The sequence below is a fragment of the Phodopus roborovskii genome, unplaced genomic scaffold (genome assembly GCF_943737965.1).
Source record: "Phodopus roborovskii unplaced genomic scaffold, PHOROB, whole genome shotgun sequence".
Taxonomy (NCBI): domain Eukaryota; kingdom Metazoa; phylum Chordata; class Mammalia; order Rodentia; family Cricetidae; genus Phodopus; species Phodopus roborovskii.
The window spans coordinates 249,163-268,679 of NW_026126007.1; the positions used below are offsets into that span (position 1 = coordinate 249,163).

Genomic DNA, 19,517 nt, shown 5'->3' on the forward strand with positions numbered 1-19,517 from the left:
TAATACAAGGGATCAATGAAACAAAATGTATCCTTTGAGAAAGTCAACAAGATAGACAAACCTTTATCCAAACTAACCAAAAGGCAGAGAGAGACTATGAAAATTCACAAAATCATAATGAAAAGGGGAACATAAAAACAGACACTGAGAAAAGTCAGAGAATTGTCAGGTCATACTTCAAAAACCTGTACTCCACAAAATTAGAAAATTTTCTTGATAGTTATAACTTACTAAAATTAAATCAGAGACAGATAAACAATTTAAATAAACCTATTACCCCTAAGGAAATAGAGGCAGTCATCAAAATTCTCCCAACCAAAAAAAGCCCATGGCTAGATGGTTTTATTGCTGAATTCGACACAAAATTCAAAGAAGAGCTAGTACAAAAACTCCTCAATTTGTTCCACACAATAGAAACAGATCTAAATAGAGAATTCTCAACAGAGGAATTTCAAATTGCTGAAAGACACTGAAGGAATTGCTCAACATGCTTATCCATTGGGGAAATACATGTCAAAACAACTCAGATTTTTTTTATAATATATAGAAATACTGATGAAACTTACTTTATTAATTGTGGTTTGTTTTTAAGTTTCTACTTGATTTGATAGTAGACAGTATGCTTAACTTTAGGTAATATTTTGTGAATTATTACTATTTTCTACTTTATTTGGATAACTCTGATCTCTTTAATATGCAGTGATATGTTCATATATTAATCATATGTTAATGCTTTCATCTTTTATTTCCTAAGCACTTGGTTATGAAATTAAAATGCATTTAGTTTTGTTTTTACATTACATTTTAAAATCTGTATTGTTGTTTAGGCTCTAAGAAAAGCTAAATGCTATCCTTTTCTGTTTTGTTTTATTTACAATTAATCATTTGCTATCCAGTCTTCAAATATTTTTTTCTGTTTTTAATCAGGTTGACTTAGTGAATATAGGAAGCTCTGACATAGTGGATGGAAATCATAAGCTGACTCTTGTTTTGATTTGGAATATCATCCTCCACTGGCAGGTAAATATACTACCAGACATTGCCTTTTTGCAACATGTTTGTTGCTAATCTTTTTTTTTTTTTTTTTTTTGATCTCTTTGACCTACAAAATAATCACATATATTACTAACATTAACTAGCTATCTACATAGGATTGCCTGTTAAATTTAAATGTGATTTTAGATAATGGGGATTATTATAAAATAAGTTCTGGTATAATAGCATGGGAATTGTTATTCTGTCATTGGTTAAGGTTGGCCAAAAAAGACAAAATCTCAACATATCTAAAAATTTTAACAAATATGTGTACATCATAAACTGCAGAATTTTTTATGATTTTTTTATTTAATTTTATATAACAAAGTCCAATTAAATGAAAACAAATATTTATACACAATATTTGGGAATTTGGGCGCCGTTCTTTCCAAACTACTTCCTGCTGGTAAGTGGCGCTGTCTTGGGGGATTCGAAGAAGATTCAGATATCCTAGCTGTAGTCTGTAGGGCTGTTTTGTCCAGCTGTTTTGAATGTAGGATCAGCTTGTACTCTGTTTCAGGCAGTCTGGTGTGATCAAACCACACTAGTCTGGAAGGAATCCACATCTTTTCATTTTCTGTGGAAACAAAAATAGAAATCCTTTTCCCCAGTAACTTGTTCTTCAAGTTAATTTTTGGAGTCAAATCATTTTTTTTAATTTATTATTTTACATGTCGATCCCAGTCCCCTCTCCCTCCCTTCCTCCATCCCTCCCTCCCCTCCAGCTCTCCCTCCCTGCTTCCCTCCCTTTTACCCTCTCTGCCCTCTCACATGCACTCTACACACCCTCCCCTCCCATCCCCCCACCACAATTCCATATGTAGGGGAATGCCATCCAGTTGGGGTCATGCAGATGTGACAGGTCCTGTGAATTAGGGACTAGGGCTTCTCTCCTGTCTCTAGAATAAGGCAGTTATCCCTCCATGGGGGATATGTTTGCAAAGTCCTTTTGTGCACCAGGGATACATCCTGGCTCCACTGTCTGAGGTCTCTTAGACTGCTCAGACCTTCTGGCTGAGACCCATATTCAGGGGGGACTGATTCAGTCCCCTGCTGGTTTCCCAGCTATCAGTCTAGTGGCCCTCAGCTCCTCCTTGTTCAGGTAAGCTGTCTCTATGTGCTTCTACCGCATGGTCTTGTCCTCTCCATCTGTTTCTGGGTTCTAGTTCAACTCAGTGTTTATGTATGGGTGTTTGCTCCTATTTTCAACAGGCATTAGTTGAGGGCTCCATGGAGAAATTAGTTGTTGATCTCACACTCTGGGAAGGGCATTTATGATAGCCTTTCCACGGACGCTGAGATTGTTAGTTGGGAGCAGTCTTGTAGTTCTCTCGACCTTTCTTTGTGTTCAATTTTACCTTCAAACCAATATTGGCTCCCTCTTTTATGTTCTCTCTCTCTGTCTCTGTCTCTCTCTCTCTCTCTTTCCTATCTTCCATTCCTAATCAGGCTCAATCCTCCTGGTTGCACATGCCTTCCTCTCCCCCCCCCATTTTCTCCTACTTCTCTCTCCATTCGCTGTCCTCCCCCCATCTGAGCTCTGGGGGACTTGTCCCTTCCCAGTTCTGTGAGGGACTTTATATGAATCTCTTAGAATACACCTTGTATCCTAGTTCCTCTGGTGATGTGAATTATAGGCTGGTGATCATTTGATCTAGTTCTAAAATCCATATATGAGTGAGTACATACTGTGTTCCTCTTTTTGTGACTGGGTTACCTCATTCAGCATGGTTTCTTCAAGTGCCATCCACTTGCCTGCGAATTTCAAGATATCATTATTTTTTTCTGCAGAGTAGTATTCCATTGTGTAGATGTGCCACATCTTCATTAACCATTCTTCAATTGAGGGTCATCTAGGTTGCTTCCATGTTCTTGCTATTACAAATAGTGCTGCTATGAACATAGCTGAACAGATGTCTTTGTTGCATGGATGTGAATCCTTTGGGTATATGCCTAAGAGGCGGATTGCCGGGTCCTGTGGTAAACTAATTCCCATTTTCCTGAGGTACCGCCATACTGATCTCCAAAATGGCTGTATGAGTTTGCACTTCCACCAGCAGTGGAGGAGTGTTCCACTTTCTCCACATCCTCTCCAACATAAGTCATCACTGGTGTTTCTAATTTTAGGCATTCTGGCAGGGGTAAGATGGTATCTCAAAGTTTTTTGATTTGCATTTCCCTGATAGCTAAGGATGTGGAGCATTTTCTTAAGTGTCTTTCAGCCTTTTTGATTTGCTCCATTGAGAATTCTTTCTTCTGTTCTGTACCCCATTTTTAATAGGGTTATTTGGTGTTTTGTTGCCTAGTTTCCCGAGTTCTTTGTGTATTTTGGAGATCAGCCCTTTGTGGGATATAGGCTTAGTGAAAATATTTCCCAGTCAGTGGGCTGCCGTTTGGTATTGTCAACTGTGTCCTTTGCCTTACAGAAGCGTCTAAATTTGAAGAGATCCCATTTATTAATTGTTTCTTTCAGTGTCTGTGCCCCTGGAGTTATGTTCAAAAAGCAGTCTCCTATACCAATTTGTTCAAGGGTACCTCCTACTTTCTCTTCTAAGAGATTCAGTGTGGCTGGATTGATGTTGAGGTCTTTGATCCATTTGGACTTGATAAACTGCAGAATTTTATTAATAGAAATTTATCATTCCTTTTAATCATCATCAAAGTAGTAAACTTATGCCAATCTTGTATATTCATAATATACCTATAACAATGAAAAACTAATAGGATGGGAATATTTGCAGGAATATTCCTGTCACACAGTAGGAATATTTAAAATCATTACAACATGATGTTAAATTTTAACAGTCCTATTTACTGTGTTAACAGCATTGGATATAATGTTTACAATAGTTCCTCACTGTCAAAAAGGAAAAGCATGGATATGTTTATATTTCTTTTTCTGAAGATTTTATTTTTTATAATTTTTTATTTGAATTTTAAACAAGCTTGTTTTACATGTCAATCCCAGTTCCCTCACCCTCCTTTCCTCCTCTGTTCCCCACCCCACCCCTACATCCCATTCCTTTTTTGCTGCCCAGGAAGGTGAGAACTTCCACTGGGGAATCTTCAAAGTTTGTCAAATCATTTGGAGCAGGGCCTAGGCCCTCCCCTATGTGTCTAGGCCACGGAAGTATCCATCTATGTGGAATGGGTTCCCCTTCTCTGGGAAACTATTTATGTCTCTCTTAGGGATCTCCTTTTTTCCTAGCTTTTCTGGGGGTGTGGATTCTAGGCTGATAATATTTGTTCCATGTATAAAATCCATATTTGTGTGAGTACATACTGTGTTTGTCTTTTTGTGACTAGGTATCCTCAGTCAGGATGGTTTCTTCTAGTTCCATCAAGTTGACTGATAATTTCAAGATTCTATTTTTTTCTGATGAGTAGTACTCCATTGTGTAAATGTATCACATCTTCTTATCAGGATTATATGCAAAATTAGCTCCTGGATAACTAGTAGTATGTCATGCCATTTTTTTTAACTGGATGTACACATGACAAGATTGCTTAGTATATTCAAATATTTTACAAATGTGGAGATACTTGAGATATGCCTGCCTGTCCTTTATTCCCACTAAAGTTTACCCTTTTGGGGGTAATGCTTCTACTAAAATATATTTTAACCATCAATTTACTAATTCTCAATGTAAAACTCAATGTTTACCAATCTAGCTTAATCCTTTTGGTCAATAGCTTCTCAAAGTATTTGTAAGAAAGGAAGTTCTTTCCGAGTCAAACAAAAATTTTAGGCTATTTTCAGAGATTTGAGCACATCACAACACTCCAATTTTAGCACATTTATACTACCTTGAAGAGAAATTTTGCTGGCTTTATAATCTGTCTGAGCTACTTCTCTAGTCTTAGAGGACCATTAAAATATTTTTGTATATATTATTTGTGTTGTCTTGATATGTCACTCCACTCAGATCTTCTCATATGTGCTCTTCTCTGTGTACCTTCTTTCATTGGGTCTAATATTTGGGGGTCCTCAGTATCACCACAATTATTTTTTTTTACTTGAGTTTACTTTTGTTACAATGATAAATATTACATCTTCTGATACAGAGTGGATGGATCAGAGGTACCCACTCAGCTCAGTAGCTATGTTGATAACCCCACTGGCCTTGTGTATCTTTATTTTAAATGGGCTCAACTACATTTTACAGTATGAAAATAACAGAGAACAAATATAACTTCTAACATGAGGCAAAGCTGGCAAGTCTCCAGCCATTTTTCATATAATAGTGGTTTTAATAAAACCAGTGATGTGGCAAAATACTCAGCCTCCCACCAGTGATTATGCTGCTAAATGCTTTTCTAAATATCTTAAAGGAAGAACAGTTTCCGTACAATCAGTTGTTTGTAGAACTAAAGCTTAAACATTTCAAAAATGAAGTAATGCATACAGGACCACAACAGATGTCAGGAAAGCTAGTAGAATGGATGCAGTAGATGTTTAACACATTCTTGGTTGCTGTATTTCTCTGATTACCTAGTAAGAGACTGTGGAGTGACACAGTTTGCAGACCACACTGGGTATTACTTACACCAGCTATGATAAAGCAAGGAGGATAACTCAGGCACATGGAGATCACCAAAAGGCCTTTGAAATTGTGTTTGTCATTAAGTTTGTTTTCCATATGACTCCATCCATTCCTTTCCCACATACTCCAAGGTAGAATGTCAACCATGTCCTTTCTGATATTTCCTTCGTTTGCTTTTAAGCTATTACTCTATTCTTTACTGGGGGTGTTGTTATGGGAGAAGTATGTTTTACACCCAGAAATACTAAGAAATGCCTGTACTTAGTTTTTCATTATCTAAAACATAGTGTTACTTTCTACTTGTGTACTTAAATCACCTTAGCTTTTTGAAAAAAGACTCTTTCATTCTCTTCTTTATTACATCACCTCTTCTAGCATATTGTTCTATTTACTTAAAACCACGTAACAATCTTAAAATATCCCTCTGTTCAATTCTCCTCATTCACCCCTGAATTTCAAAATACTTTTTTCATCACGATCATATATATGTCTTTATACAAAATAGTTGAAGGCATAGAATTTCAGAAAAGATAAAAGCATACTTTGGTCAATGTAGTAAATGTTCTAGATTTATCAGATTGTGACTGCCTTTAAATCAAACATTTGTGTGACTCCTTCCTTCCAATGCCATGTATTATATTTTTAATACTGCTGGAGAGAACTTTGGTCTTGAGAAAACTTGTGAACACAAACTTACTTCTTCTTCACCACTTTCCAGTTTCCATTTCACATACAATTATTAGCCTGAAACATAATCTGAATATTTATGTTCTGAAATAAGTGGCTTTGAACAACATTCTGATGGCATAGGTCCATGGTGATCTATAATCCCAGTTGTCAGGAAGCTGACACTGGAGAATTATGAGATCAAGGCCAGATAGAGTTACATAGTAAGAACTTGTCTTTATAATAAAATTAAAGGCTATTCTTTTCCTTCCTCCTTTGAACTTAAGATGTCCATTTTAGAGAGGTAAACTCAGCCATTGGAAACACCTAGGAAAAAAAAAAGAGTATAACACTAATGTGCTGTCATTTCAGGTTCCTACCTCTGCTTGCTAAGCTAATTCTATGTGTGATTCACATTGTTATCTTTATTTTTATATTATTTTCATTCATCATCTAGTTACCAGAGAATTCTATGTTTTCTGTTGCTGAAAATCCTTTATTCATCATCCTGCCAACTGTGCAAACTAGTTCTCGCTCTGTTCCTCAGCAGGAAGTCCCATCTCTGCCTTGCCTTAGTCTCTAGAGTAATGCATTCTGGGAAGTAGTTTAACAGGGAAAATAATCTATGCTGATTACATGTTTATTAAGTCATTCTCTGGAGACTGATAGACAAGGAAAGACGGGGTGGCAGGAGTTGAAAGAGAAAGAGCTAAAGCACACGGTGACAGAGAATCTAAGTGGCCTTATTCAACATCAAGGTGAACCAGGCCAACAGTGACATAACCTAGCTATCCTTTCTCCTGCCTTACTATTGGCTGTTCAGATCTTTATTAGAACAGCAGGTATTTTAGACATGCAAAGAATCACAGCTTCACAGAGTTAAACAAATGCAACATAAAAGAATACAATGCATCTTTGCACAATTAAACAAATGTTTCACAAAATAAACAAATGTAACATACCTTAAAATATTACACAAATACATATACATATATCTGTATACACACTATATATATATATATATATATATATATATATATATATATATATATGAATGATATTCCCACAATTCATCCCTGAAACTAGGGCATTCTTTTTAAAATGTGAAGTACTTGTTTGGGGAATGTGTTTTCTAACTGAAAATTTCTTTAACACACAGGTAAAAAATGTGATGAAAACCATCATGGCTGGATTGCAGCAAACCAACAGTGAAAAGATTCTTCTGAGCTGGGTTCGACAATCAACACGTAATTATCCACAGGTTAATGCCACCAATTTCACATCCAGTTGGTCTGATGGCCTAGCTTTGAATGCACTTATCCATAGTCACAGGTGAGTTTATTTTGAAATTTAAATTGTTTTTTAAGAATTGATTTAGACACTGATGGTGTATTTTACTGCTATCTGGTCCCTCTACTATGCCACATGCTGTTAACAATATCAATATAAGTATTTATTGAAACAGAGAAAGCATATTTTTTATGTTGTTTTTTTTTTATTTGAGATAGGGTATCTTCTAGGTAGGCCTGGACTACCTAAAATTTATGATACTACTGTCTCAGTTCTGAGTAATGGGATTACATACTTTAAATACCACAGCCAGGATATTTTCATATTTTAAAATCACATATGGCTATTGTTGAAGGAGGAAAAACCATAGACACATATTACCCTGAGATTCCTAAATAGCTAGAGTATTTTGTAACTTTGCTTAAGGGGACTGATTGTTTTTAATAGAAACAGATGCATAAATTTGAGCCTATACTATCTAACTAAATGTGGTTCCAAATTTCATGTCATTGGTTTTAGTCAGATCAGATAAATGAACAGGTAAATATTTGTTATTTGAAATGCAAGCTTACGTACCAAACACCAGCATGCCATGGAAGTTCTTCTTCTTCTTCTTTTTTTTTTTCTCTAGTCTGGATTAAAAGAAATACCAAATGTTTTAGCAACCATGGCAAAACGAGGGGTATAGTGAGTTCTATATCTCAGAACTTTAAAAGATGTTTCTCTATAGCAGCTAAGCAATTTCTGTCAAATAAGAAACAGCTCTGTGGACCCTCATAAAAATAACAGTGTAACATAATGAACTAAGCAGCTTTTACTGTAGTCCAGGTGTGTTATAATTCTTAAAATGAAGAAATAATGGTTTACTTTTCTTAGATAATAAAGTTTAATAAATTAATTTATGACAGCTCAAATAAAATTAGAACCATGTAGGAATGGTGCATAAATATATGTATATGCATATATACTTATTTATAAATAAAATATACTAAAACAATACTTTCATATATACAAGCTATACAGCATCAATCTAAACATGATACCAAATAACATTTCCTTCATTATTAACTGTCTCTTCAAAAGATGTTTAATTTTTTTATGCCATCAGACTTCAACTTTCCTGAATCTCCATGGAGGTTATTGTTTGTCAGTTAGATTTATCTTTTCTTTGTTCCCTTTTCTTTTTCTCCAACTCTACCATCTCTTCCTTACAGAGAAGGTCAGAATATAAATTTTCCTTGTGGTAAGGCTGAACTCAAGGGCAAACTCAATGTAAGCATCTTTGTCAGATTTCTTGCTCCAGCTGAGCTTAATAAGCCCCATCCAGACTGGGTTTCCAGGTGAGTGATTCAGCAACATGACTGTAGAAAGGAGCCTGACTGGAGCTAATCCACACATTTAACAAAGTAAACAGATTGGTTTTTCATAAATACAACAAAAGAAAGATTTTCACAGCTTCAGTACAGTCAGGTAAGAAGAGATAGATCTATTGATTCCACATCATAAGTTCTTGCTCATTAATGAAGCCACATGTTTCACATTAAGGGCCTGAAGACATATTGATCTTGCTCTTCAGTTATATATTTGCTGATAAACAAAAATATTGAGGACCATTTCATGTACTACTTTTTGGCTCTTTAATATTTTCTTTTCAAGTGGGAAATGGCTTTATTTTCGAAGCATGTACACATACCATATTTGATAATTTTTATAATTCCTGAATATATTTGTAAGTAAAACAGGAAACAACCAGCTTGTTCTATGCCTAACCCACTCTTTCACTGCCACAGTGTAACAGCATTTGCGTATTTTTCCCCTTGGTACTGAATGAGCCATCAATAACTATCTTTTTATATATTACATGTTTAGTTTTCAAGAGGTTCCTCACAGTTGCTTAATGAATTATCTGCCTCTATGTATTTGACAGATGTTAATATTGTTTTTCTAAAGAAAAAAATAGTTAGGCTTTCTCATCCAAGGTAATTGTCATTGGCATTCTTAGGAATGTCATTCAGTGCCCTGATTTCAATGACTGAGTGACTAAGCTATATAGAACAAAGACACAGAGCACAGAGACCTTGGAAATTAAAAGGTTTATGTTCAAACACAATATCCACTACAGTGAAGTTGAAAGGAAACCAGGTTCCAGTTTTACAGAGAGAGACAAAAAGGTAACTGATAAGAAATACATAGCAAACATGAACATTAAATTCTAATACCTTTAAGCTGCACTTAAATTTTTATGCTCTTTCTCTTCCTACTCCAGGACATAGTCTAAGAAAAAGATATCCATTATGTTACCGAGATCTCCCTTTGGTCTAGTCTCAGCTCCTTGTTAATTGTGATCTTTGTTGAAAGGATCCAGGTGAGAAGTAAGAATTTATTATAGAAAACATGAGGTACACCCAATGGAGAAATGGGCCGTGCTTAAAGAGGCAATTTGTTGAGGCAAACACTGTTAGAGGATGAGTGTCAAGAGTAGTCAGAGAGACAATTTTATAGAAAAAACTTTAGACGGATGAGAATACACATTAACTAAAAGGACAATTGTACACCCTGTTTTTCAGGTAAGCATCATACTGTTTCTTATAGTTCCTAGAACAGAGCTTTGTGGAATTACATTTTCCAGCCTATGTGATTGAGAAAACCATTTGAACTAACTTCTAAGTGCTAAAGTGGCTTACCTATATTTTATGTCAGAAAACTAAAACAAGATTGTATGATTTTAATCTTCTCAATAGTACAGAAAGTCGTGTCTCAACCAAGGGCTAAAGAGAGATTCAGATTCAGAACCAATTCATTTACCAAAGTCCTGAAATTTTGGTTTCTCAATGCATAAGCCGATGATGATGAGGAAAGTGTACATCCTCAATAACCCTTAACCCAGTTAATATCTGTTTAGCTACCTAAGAGTCATCCCAAATTGCAATCCTCAAAACATTTAGAATGTGACCACTTAATTAGTTATATGTTGCCTTTCCAAAGGGTCTTTGGGAGGATTTCCTCAGAAGACTCTCCTTTGTAAGTTTTACTTGGGAATGGTGAATCCAGTTGGAAATTTATAGCTTGGTGACTAGATGAGAAGGAAAATCTATAGGAAAGGGACCTTTCTATGTCCTTTCTATGAGTTAGTTAGTTGTTGGTCTTAAGGGCCTTATCTGTAAGTTCTGATTGATGAGAACATGTTATTAATCTCATGAAGGTTTTTTAAAAATCATATTTATGAATGGATTTGAAATCTCTATAACGCATATCAAATTTCACTGAATCTGGAGGCAGATTATAGATTATATATAATAATCTACAAATGGGTCTGAATATAGAAATGATAACCCATCTTATGCTTATGACTAAATAAGAAACTAAGTCCTTTGTGAACTTCAGGGTGTTCATGGTAGCATTTCACTTCAGGTAAGATTATATATATTTGTATGTGTATCTATCTGTTTAAGTGCATGTCATGTATGTGTAAGTGCCTTCAGAGGTCATAAGAAGGTACTGAATCCCTGAAAGGTGTAGTTAAAAGCAGTTGTGAGCTGCCTGATATGGGTTCTGGGAATGACTTCATGTCCTCTGGGAAAGGAAAAGCACTCTTAAACACTGAGCAATCTCTTAAGTCTGATACTATGAATGCTCTTTAGTGGATAATTTTGGGTCTCAATTGAAATATGTGCTTTTCTAGAGGACTGAATTCTCCAAAAGGAATGAATACAATATTTAATACCCAGAGATATTTTTACAGACTTAATGATAATGGAGATAAAGAAAAGGGAATTATGGTACTAAAGAGATCTCAAGTTTGAAGAACAATTTTAGTTTCTGGCATTTGAAAAATGCAGCACCAATACACCAATAGCAAACATGTAAAGGTACATACTGTAAAGAGCATTCAATGCCAAGGAAAACACTATACATACTAATAGCATAAAACATTTTCTTAATAATATTTTTTTAACTTTTTGAGATTAATATAATTATGTCACTTTTACCTTCTATTTTCTCCTCCTTAACCCTCTCCTCTTTGAAATTCATGACCTAAATATGACCCAAACCAGAAGAATACCAGTAGACATGATAATAGGAAAAGGGAAAAACTCACTGATGTCTTAAGCCTAGCAAAGAACTAGAGGCAACTGATGGACACCAAAAGCAGGAGGATCAATATTCCCTAGAGAAGGGCACAACAATTGATTATTCAATACCAAATGATTATCTCTGAAAAGATATGTACAAATAAATGATAAGGACTAATTTTATTGCATGTTTTATATTTTAGAGAGTGTGTGTGTATGTGCATATACATACATATGTAATAACAACTAAAGTAACTTGCTTTTAAGAAATAATTATTTTATCTATCTATTCTCTGAGAATTTCATATATGCTTACATAATAGTTGGATACAGAAAAAAATAAATGTCTTGATCAGCTTTGTTTTCTCTGCTAGATAAAGAATTAAAGGCAAGAAAATTTTCAGCTGTAGCACAGGAATTTCAAACACAGCAACCACAATCAGCAGGTTAGGGAAACATATTTCCTGTGGATGAGGTTTATACATATGCAACAGGCACCCAGAGAAACTGACCCTCTGCAAAGCAGAGAGGGCACTCAAAAAACTGAAAAATGTGGTTTCTTCTCAAGGTTTAGAGTTTGAAAGCCTCTGAAGAGTTTTTCTCCTCCTGATTTAGAGTTGGTAAATTTGAAGAGAAATAGTATGGTTGACTAGCTAGATACTGTCATTAACATGTCTTCATCAAACCTTGAACTTTTGTGGTAGTCTGTCAGCAGGGAGATTTCTGGTGGAAGACAAATGCTAACATAGCCTTTGATTTATGCTGTCAGGCTTTTGTCTCAAATCAGGAGGGTAAGAAGAAACCAGCTATCTTAAGAGTTTGCAACCACTCTTCCCAATATTAATGACCCCTCTCTATCTATCTGGCTACCATGGAGTCTCTATAACACCTAGTCTCCTATTTCAATGTTAGAAGTCACCCTAACTGCAGTTAGAGGCTTGAAGACACTTATGGCTCTTAACTGCATCCATCTGACAAGGATGGAAGGTATAGGATCAATAATAAGGATTTCTCAGAGGAGAGGGTTGATCTAAGCGGCTTTGAGAAAGCTTAACTGATGGCAATAATACAAAACACAAGATAGCAATGTGGAAGTTTGTGTCTTTGGAATCTGTCATATGAGGCCAGTAATATCTATGACATATAAAACATTAGACTATTAGTAGTACCATAATTCTTACTCAATGTGTAGTTAGAGAAAATGTGCCTCTTTATAAAAGGAAGTAAACCAGCCAAAAATCATTGGCAGGCTTTGTCATATGTAACAACTTGACTGATGATTTCTCTGCCTCCATCATCTACTTAACAATGAGATGTATAACATGTTGCAGGTCATCTTAGAAGTTTTAGAGTTCAAGATGCCTTTCATCTACCAATCTGAATTCAGATGCTGGGTAATGAATCTCTTCTACTGTAACTCCATGAGGGACATAAATAGATTAAAAGAGAGAAATTCCTTGACATCATGGTGTAAGGAGTAAGGTTTTTCCTCCCGTCTTGTCCTGCTGCTGCAGCAGCCCCAATTAACACACAGAGACTCTGTATTGATATAATGCTGTTGGCCAGTTACTAGTTTCTTATTGCTAGCTCTGTCTTAAGTATTAACCCATTTGTGTTAATCTAAGTATTTCCAGGTGGTCTTCTTACTGGGAGCCTTACTGCTCTCTCCAGACTCTCCATCTTGACTCTTCCTTACTACTTCCTCTTTCCTCCTTGTCTCCTAGTCCCACCTATCTTCCTTCTCTATTGGCCAACAGTGCTTTATTCATTAACCAGTATGAGAAACATATTTACAGAATCGCATCTCCCATCATCATGGTTAAAATAAGTTTTGTTTAGAAATGTGAGACATATTTTTCTAGCTGGCTAGAATCTGTACCAGAAACTTGTCACCTAAATAGGTGAAAGGCCTAATGGCAGTTTCTTACCAGGAAGACATGCCTCTGCCCATATACCAGCTGTAATGTCCAGTAAAACTGGACAATATGGGAAAAACCTGAGTGAAATCAAGCTTACATTCATTGAAGGCATAACCAGACTTAAGCATCTGTAAGTTTGCCAATAGAGTATCTGCAAGCCTCCTTTAACCAGAAAACATGATTTGTTAGGACTCGGTATATTACATTATAGCTATGAGAAATAGTATTTAGAAAGCAGGTAGGGATACCAGGAAGGTAATCATTAGTGAGAAATACTTGTTCAAATAATCTTTCTTGCTTAAGTGTAATGTCTGAAGACTAGTAAAGAAATATACTGATATTTTAATACTGGTTATAATTTCCTTTTGCATGTTTAAGACCAAATTTAAGGCAAAATTTATCATGTTCTTTTTATTCTCAAGAATGTTTGAAGATCTTCCCAGTGCAGACTTTGAAGGAATCTTGGAATATTCATACACTCCGTTAGCATAGGGAAAACAAGATTAGGAAAGACATCAAGAAGGTTGCAAATCCTCTTTGATTCTTTCAGCCAAGCTTCTTGAGAGGGCAAATCATTACCAAGTGAAAGGGTGGTCACTGAGACCAATGTAAACTGATTTGTGATTACATATGCCTGCAGTTCCACTTCCCACCAGGTTTTAGTTATAACACAGGTATCGTTATTAGACCTCATTAGTACAGATCAAGTTTAGGATGACATGGTTACAGAACTAGCTTCCTCCAAGTTCCTTTCCTAGGACAGAATGAGACATAGAGTGCACCAATTCACTCTCAATATCATCCATAGGAAAAATCAAGATAGGACAGCATAGATTCTGATGAACGGATACTAGCTCCCTATAAAAATTTTTGAGACAACAGACTTGTGTGGGAAGTACACTAATTCACATACATATTCCTACATAGGATAAATCAAGGGTAGAACAAAATGGGATCCAAGAGGCAGATACTAGTTCCCTCCAAGCATAATTCTTAAAGTAGACTGAGGTGGAGAGTATACTATGTCAATCCTAATTCCTTTTTAAGTCCACGTCAAGGTTAGGAGGATATGGAATCTGAAAGAAAAAAAAAAAGCTTCCTCTAATCATCTGCCAAAGTACTGACTGAGATGGAGAATACCTTATTTAACTCCTACCCTACACCTTTAGAAAGATCAAATTAGGAATGACATACAATCTGGAAGAAAGACACTAGCATTCTCCAAGCACACAAGCACACGCACACTTGTTTTTGTACAAAGAAATTGTATTTTATTGTAATTGTTGCTCTTCAACTTTGTGGAAAACTGCCATTAATGTTTATTCTTTTAAGAGATAAAAACAGAACCATCTCAGTGGAAATCTCAGCTCACTTATCCAGTGACAAATGGTGACAAAGCCACCTATAGAAATAAAAAATGCTTCTTCTTCTTCTTTTTTCTTTCATTTTTGTTGAGATTAAGATAAGGAAACTTTACCTCTGCTCACTTGATGCCGTCATGGGAAGAAGTATTCTGGAAGGTAGTGCTGGCTTCATCTCCAAGCACACTTTCTAAGAAATACTGAGATGGAAAGAACATTTGTGTACTTCTATCTTCCTCAGTAGATCAGATCAAGGTTAAGACATGTATTTTGAGAGACAGATGTTAAATTTCTCTAATAGGAAAGATTAAGGTGAAGGAACACAAGTTCACCCCTAACCTTAAAAATAGGACTGACTAAGATTTGGACAATATGGGTACTATGACACAGACACAATCTTCTTCATAGGACAGATTGAGTATGAAACCACATTAGATCACACACAACTTCTATAGGACAGGTTAATTTTGGAAGGATGTGGATTCTGAGAGTCAGACACTAGTTTTTTCCAAACCACTTTCATAGGATGAATGGAGTTAGAGAACAACGAATTCATTTCTAACCTCCTTAGGACAGGTCAAGGTGTGGACAGCATGGAAAGTACAAAATTGAACTACCTCATAGTGTTCTTTGTAGGCCATACTGAGTTGGAAAGCACAGTAGTTAACTTGTAACTTTTTTTCTGTATACCTAATTATATTAGGAAAATATGGATTCCAAAAGACAAAACCTAACACCCTGGAATCCTCCTTTCTAGCAAAATCTGAGATTGAGATTTCACAAGTGCATTTTTACCCACCTTGAACACTTCAAATATACACTGTAAACTAGATCATAGTTACAAGATCTTGGAATCTGAGAGACAGATGCTAGTTCCTTTCAGCACAGTGGTTCTCAACATGTGAGTTGATGGGAGATGTCAGTCTATAAATATGTTTCTCATACTGGTTAATGAATAAACCACTGTTGGCCAATAGGAAAGTAAGATTGGTTGGACTAGGAGACAATGATTAGAGGAAGTGGTAGGGAGGACTCAGCATGTAGAGACTGGAGACAACAGAGGTCCAGGGTCTCTCTCCAGTAAGATGAGACCACGTGGAAATACTCAGATTAATAGAAATGGGTTAATACTTAAGACATAGCTAGCTGATAATAAACAAGTAACAGGCCAATAGCATTATATTAAATACAGAGTCTCTGTGTAATAATTGGGGCTGGCATGGTGGTGGGTCCAGTCTGGCAGGGAAAATTCTTACTTATAACAGTGAGTTATGACCCTTTTAGAAGATCAAATCACCCATTCACAGGGGTCACCTTAGACAATTGGAAAATTCAGATTTTCCATTATAATTCATGACCATGGCAAAACTACAATTAAGAAGTAGTAGTGAAAGTAATTCCATGGTTTCAGAGCCCAACAATATGAGGAAGTGTATTAAAAAAACAGAATTAGGAAGGTTGAAAACTATGGCTGTAGCTCTTTTTCATAGGATGGGTGGAAGTGTATACCATGGTAGCAAACTCCAATAGTTATCTATATAACAGAAAAAGATGGATTCTAAAGGACAAAGACTTTTTAATGCTTTGGAAGGAAAGGATGAAGTAAACTGCTCACTTCTCAACACATCACTATTTACACTATGTACATAGAGCAAATAAAGGTTAGGATAATATCAGCTTTCAGAGACAGTGCCCTCCAAGCCTCATTTGTAGCATAGACAGGTGAAGATTACTGTAGCTAATGATTAAATTTCTTCATAGGGCAGATTAAGATTAAAATGAGTCAGATACTGAGATACACTCACTAACTTCATACTATAATGCGTTATAAGAAAGACTGTTGTGGAGAACACACTAGTTGACTCTAATCCCATCAACATGATATACCATATATAGGATGAAATGGATAATGAGAGACAGATGCAAGCTCCCCACAAGCCTCCATCTGAGGTCATAGTGAATTGGAGAAAATAGTAGTTCACTCATAACCTCTTCAATAGAAAAGACTGATAAATGTTCTCTGAGAAGCAGACACAAGCTCACCATAAACCTCCTTGGTAGGGCAGAATGAGTTGGAGTGAACATTAGTTCATTCCTTTCTCTATCTGTAGGGGAATCAAGCATGGGAAAACCTGGGCTTTGAAAGAGAGAAACTATGTCCCTGAAAAATTCTTCAGGTAGGAAAGATTAAAGTAGAAAGCATGGTGGTTTACTCCTAATCACCTCCACAGGATAAATGAAGTTTAACATGAAATGGACTTAGTGTTCTGTAGGAAAGATCAATTTAGATTCTGAAAGAAAGACATTAGCTCCCATCAAACCTCCTTTAGGAAGAGTGAAGTGGAGAGAACACTAGGTCACTTCTATCCTCCTACTTAAAAAAGAGAAAGGGGCTGAAAATGGATATTCTGAGAGAAAGAAAAAACTTTCTCTAAGCCTTCTTTGTAGGAGATTTTCAGGTTGAGAACACACTGGAACATAACTTGGTCTTATGACAAATCAAGTTTAGAAATAAATGTGTTCTAAGACAGAAAGCAGCTATCTTCAGGCCTTCTTTTCAAACAGATTGAGCTGGAGACCATACTAATTCACTCATAACATACCAGTAACTAAAAAGGTTCAGGCAACATGGATACTGAGAGAAAATCAATAGGTTATTCCATAGGAGGTGATGAGATGGAAAGCACAGTAATTAATTACTTACCTTTTCAATAGAACATATCAAGTTAGTAAAACACAAATTCTGAAAGACACATAATATATTCATATAAACTACCTTGTATGATAGACTGAGCTAAGGAATATACTAATTCAGTCCTAAATTCTCCATAGGTCAGATGAAGGTTAGAATGAGATGGATCCATAAAGACACCAGTTTCATTCCTTGTCTGTAAGACATACTGAGATGGGAATCAGAGAAGAACATTGTTTATATACTATACATAGGAAAAACAAGTTAGGAAAACAAACTATAAACTAGATTCTTCCAATCCACTTTTGTAGAATATAATGAGTAAACACTAGTTTTGCTTTTTAGTATATATCAATTTTGGATTGTGAGAAACAGATACTAGCTTTCTTGGAGCATAGTTGAGGGACAGATTGTGGGGAGAACACAAGAGTTCTGTCTTAACATTGTCTGTGAGAAATACCAAGGAGGTATGTACAACATGGGTTCTGATAAATGTATTCTAGCTCATTCTCCATTACCACAGCTTTAGAATAGTGTCAAAATCATACTAGTAAGTATTATGTATAATCATTTCCAACTAGTTGTTGATCTGATAATGTATTTATAGACTCCAATGTAAAATCCAAAGACCTTGCATCTTGTTACATCTATATTCTAGCTTTATTAATTACATTCATATTTTCTTCCCAATTTTTGCCTTTAAATCTTATAAAAGTGCTTCTTTTTCAAAAATCAAGTTTACAAAGGAATTAGTACCTAATTGACATGGGTGAGAAAATCACAGCATTATGATCATTCTCCCCCCCATTCCCATGTTGTTAATATATTAGTATCATGTCAAAAATATTCTCAACATATGACTTCTGTAAAGGCAGGTAGTTTTTCCTCTACTGTGTGTGCCGGTGAGTTTTATGTCACAACTAAGAATCATTTGGGAAGATAGAAATTCAACTGAGAAAATAATCTCATTAAAGATTGGTTTATAGACAAATTTTATGGGATTTTCTTGATTATTGATTGATTTTGAAGGTCCCATCTCACTGGAGGTGGCAACTCTTTTTGTCTAGTGATCTTGTGAGCAATGGGAATCCAGCATAGGACTAACACAGATATGGTAAATGTGGATGCTAGTCTATGGCTCCTCTAGTAGTAGATTAGTATTTATCCCTTGTATAGGATTGTCTTTGGGAGCCCATTCCACAAAAAGGGATATTCCCTCAACCTAGACACATGGGGAGAACCTGGGCCCTGCTCCAAATGATATGATAGACTTTGAAGACTTCCTGTGGACAGCCTCACCCTCCCTGAGGAGCAGAAAATGGATGGGATGGGGGTTGGTGGGGCGAACAGGGGAAGATAGAGGGTACAGAAAAAGGAACTGGGATTGACATGTAAAACAAGCATGTTTCAAATTTAAATAAAAAAATAGAAAGTAAAACAGGCTGAGCAAGTCAAGAGGAACAGGCCAGTAAGCAGCACCCCTCTGTTGCCTCTGTACTACTAAACTCCAGACTCTAGGTCCCTGCCTATTTGCATTCCAACACTGAATTTCTTACATGAGGGACTGTGATGTGGAAGACAAATCATATCCTCGCTAAGTTACATTTTGTCATAGTATTTCATCACAGCAATAGAATCTGCAAATAACACACTATAAATTAACAAACCTTTATGTTTGTTACATAAATATTTAGAACACAGCAATAGGTTATATTTTCAGACAATATTTATTGACACCTTTGTAGGTGTTAACAAATTTTGTGTAACACCTTATACCCTAAGAAATTGAGTTCAACCACATATCCTCGAGTTCAGCCACATATCCTCAGTAAGCCAATTAAAGATCCAAATTAACAGCGAAGAGAAGAGAGACTTATTCAATATGGCCATGTTGGAAAGAAGAATAAAGAGATCCAGAGACCCTTTGAATTCTCTGA

The 19,517-nt window shown here is 35.9% G+C and overlaps 1 protein-coding gene across 1 annotated transcript in view; it reads left to right on the plus strand.

The window, feature by feature from the left end:
- The window catches only part of LOC127218269 (dystrophin-like), a 46,725-nt gene extending 32,706 nt beyond the window's left edge, over nucleotides 1-14,019 (plus strand). The window contains exons 4-6 of the mRNA XM_051179303.1: nucleotides 928-1,020; nucleotides 7,405-7,577; nucleotides 13,950-14,019. Coding sequence (XP_051035260.1) covers nucleotides 928-1,020; nucleotides 7,405-7,577; nucleotides 13,950-14,019 — 336 coding nt within the window. The remainder of the gene's footprint in view (nucleotides 1-927; nucleotides 1,021-7,404; nucleotides 7,578-13,949) is intronic.
- Nucleotides 14,020-19,517: the final 5,498 nt, after the last annotated feature.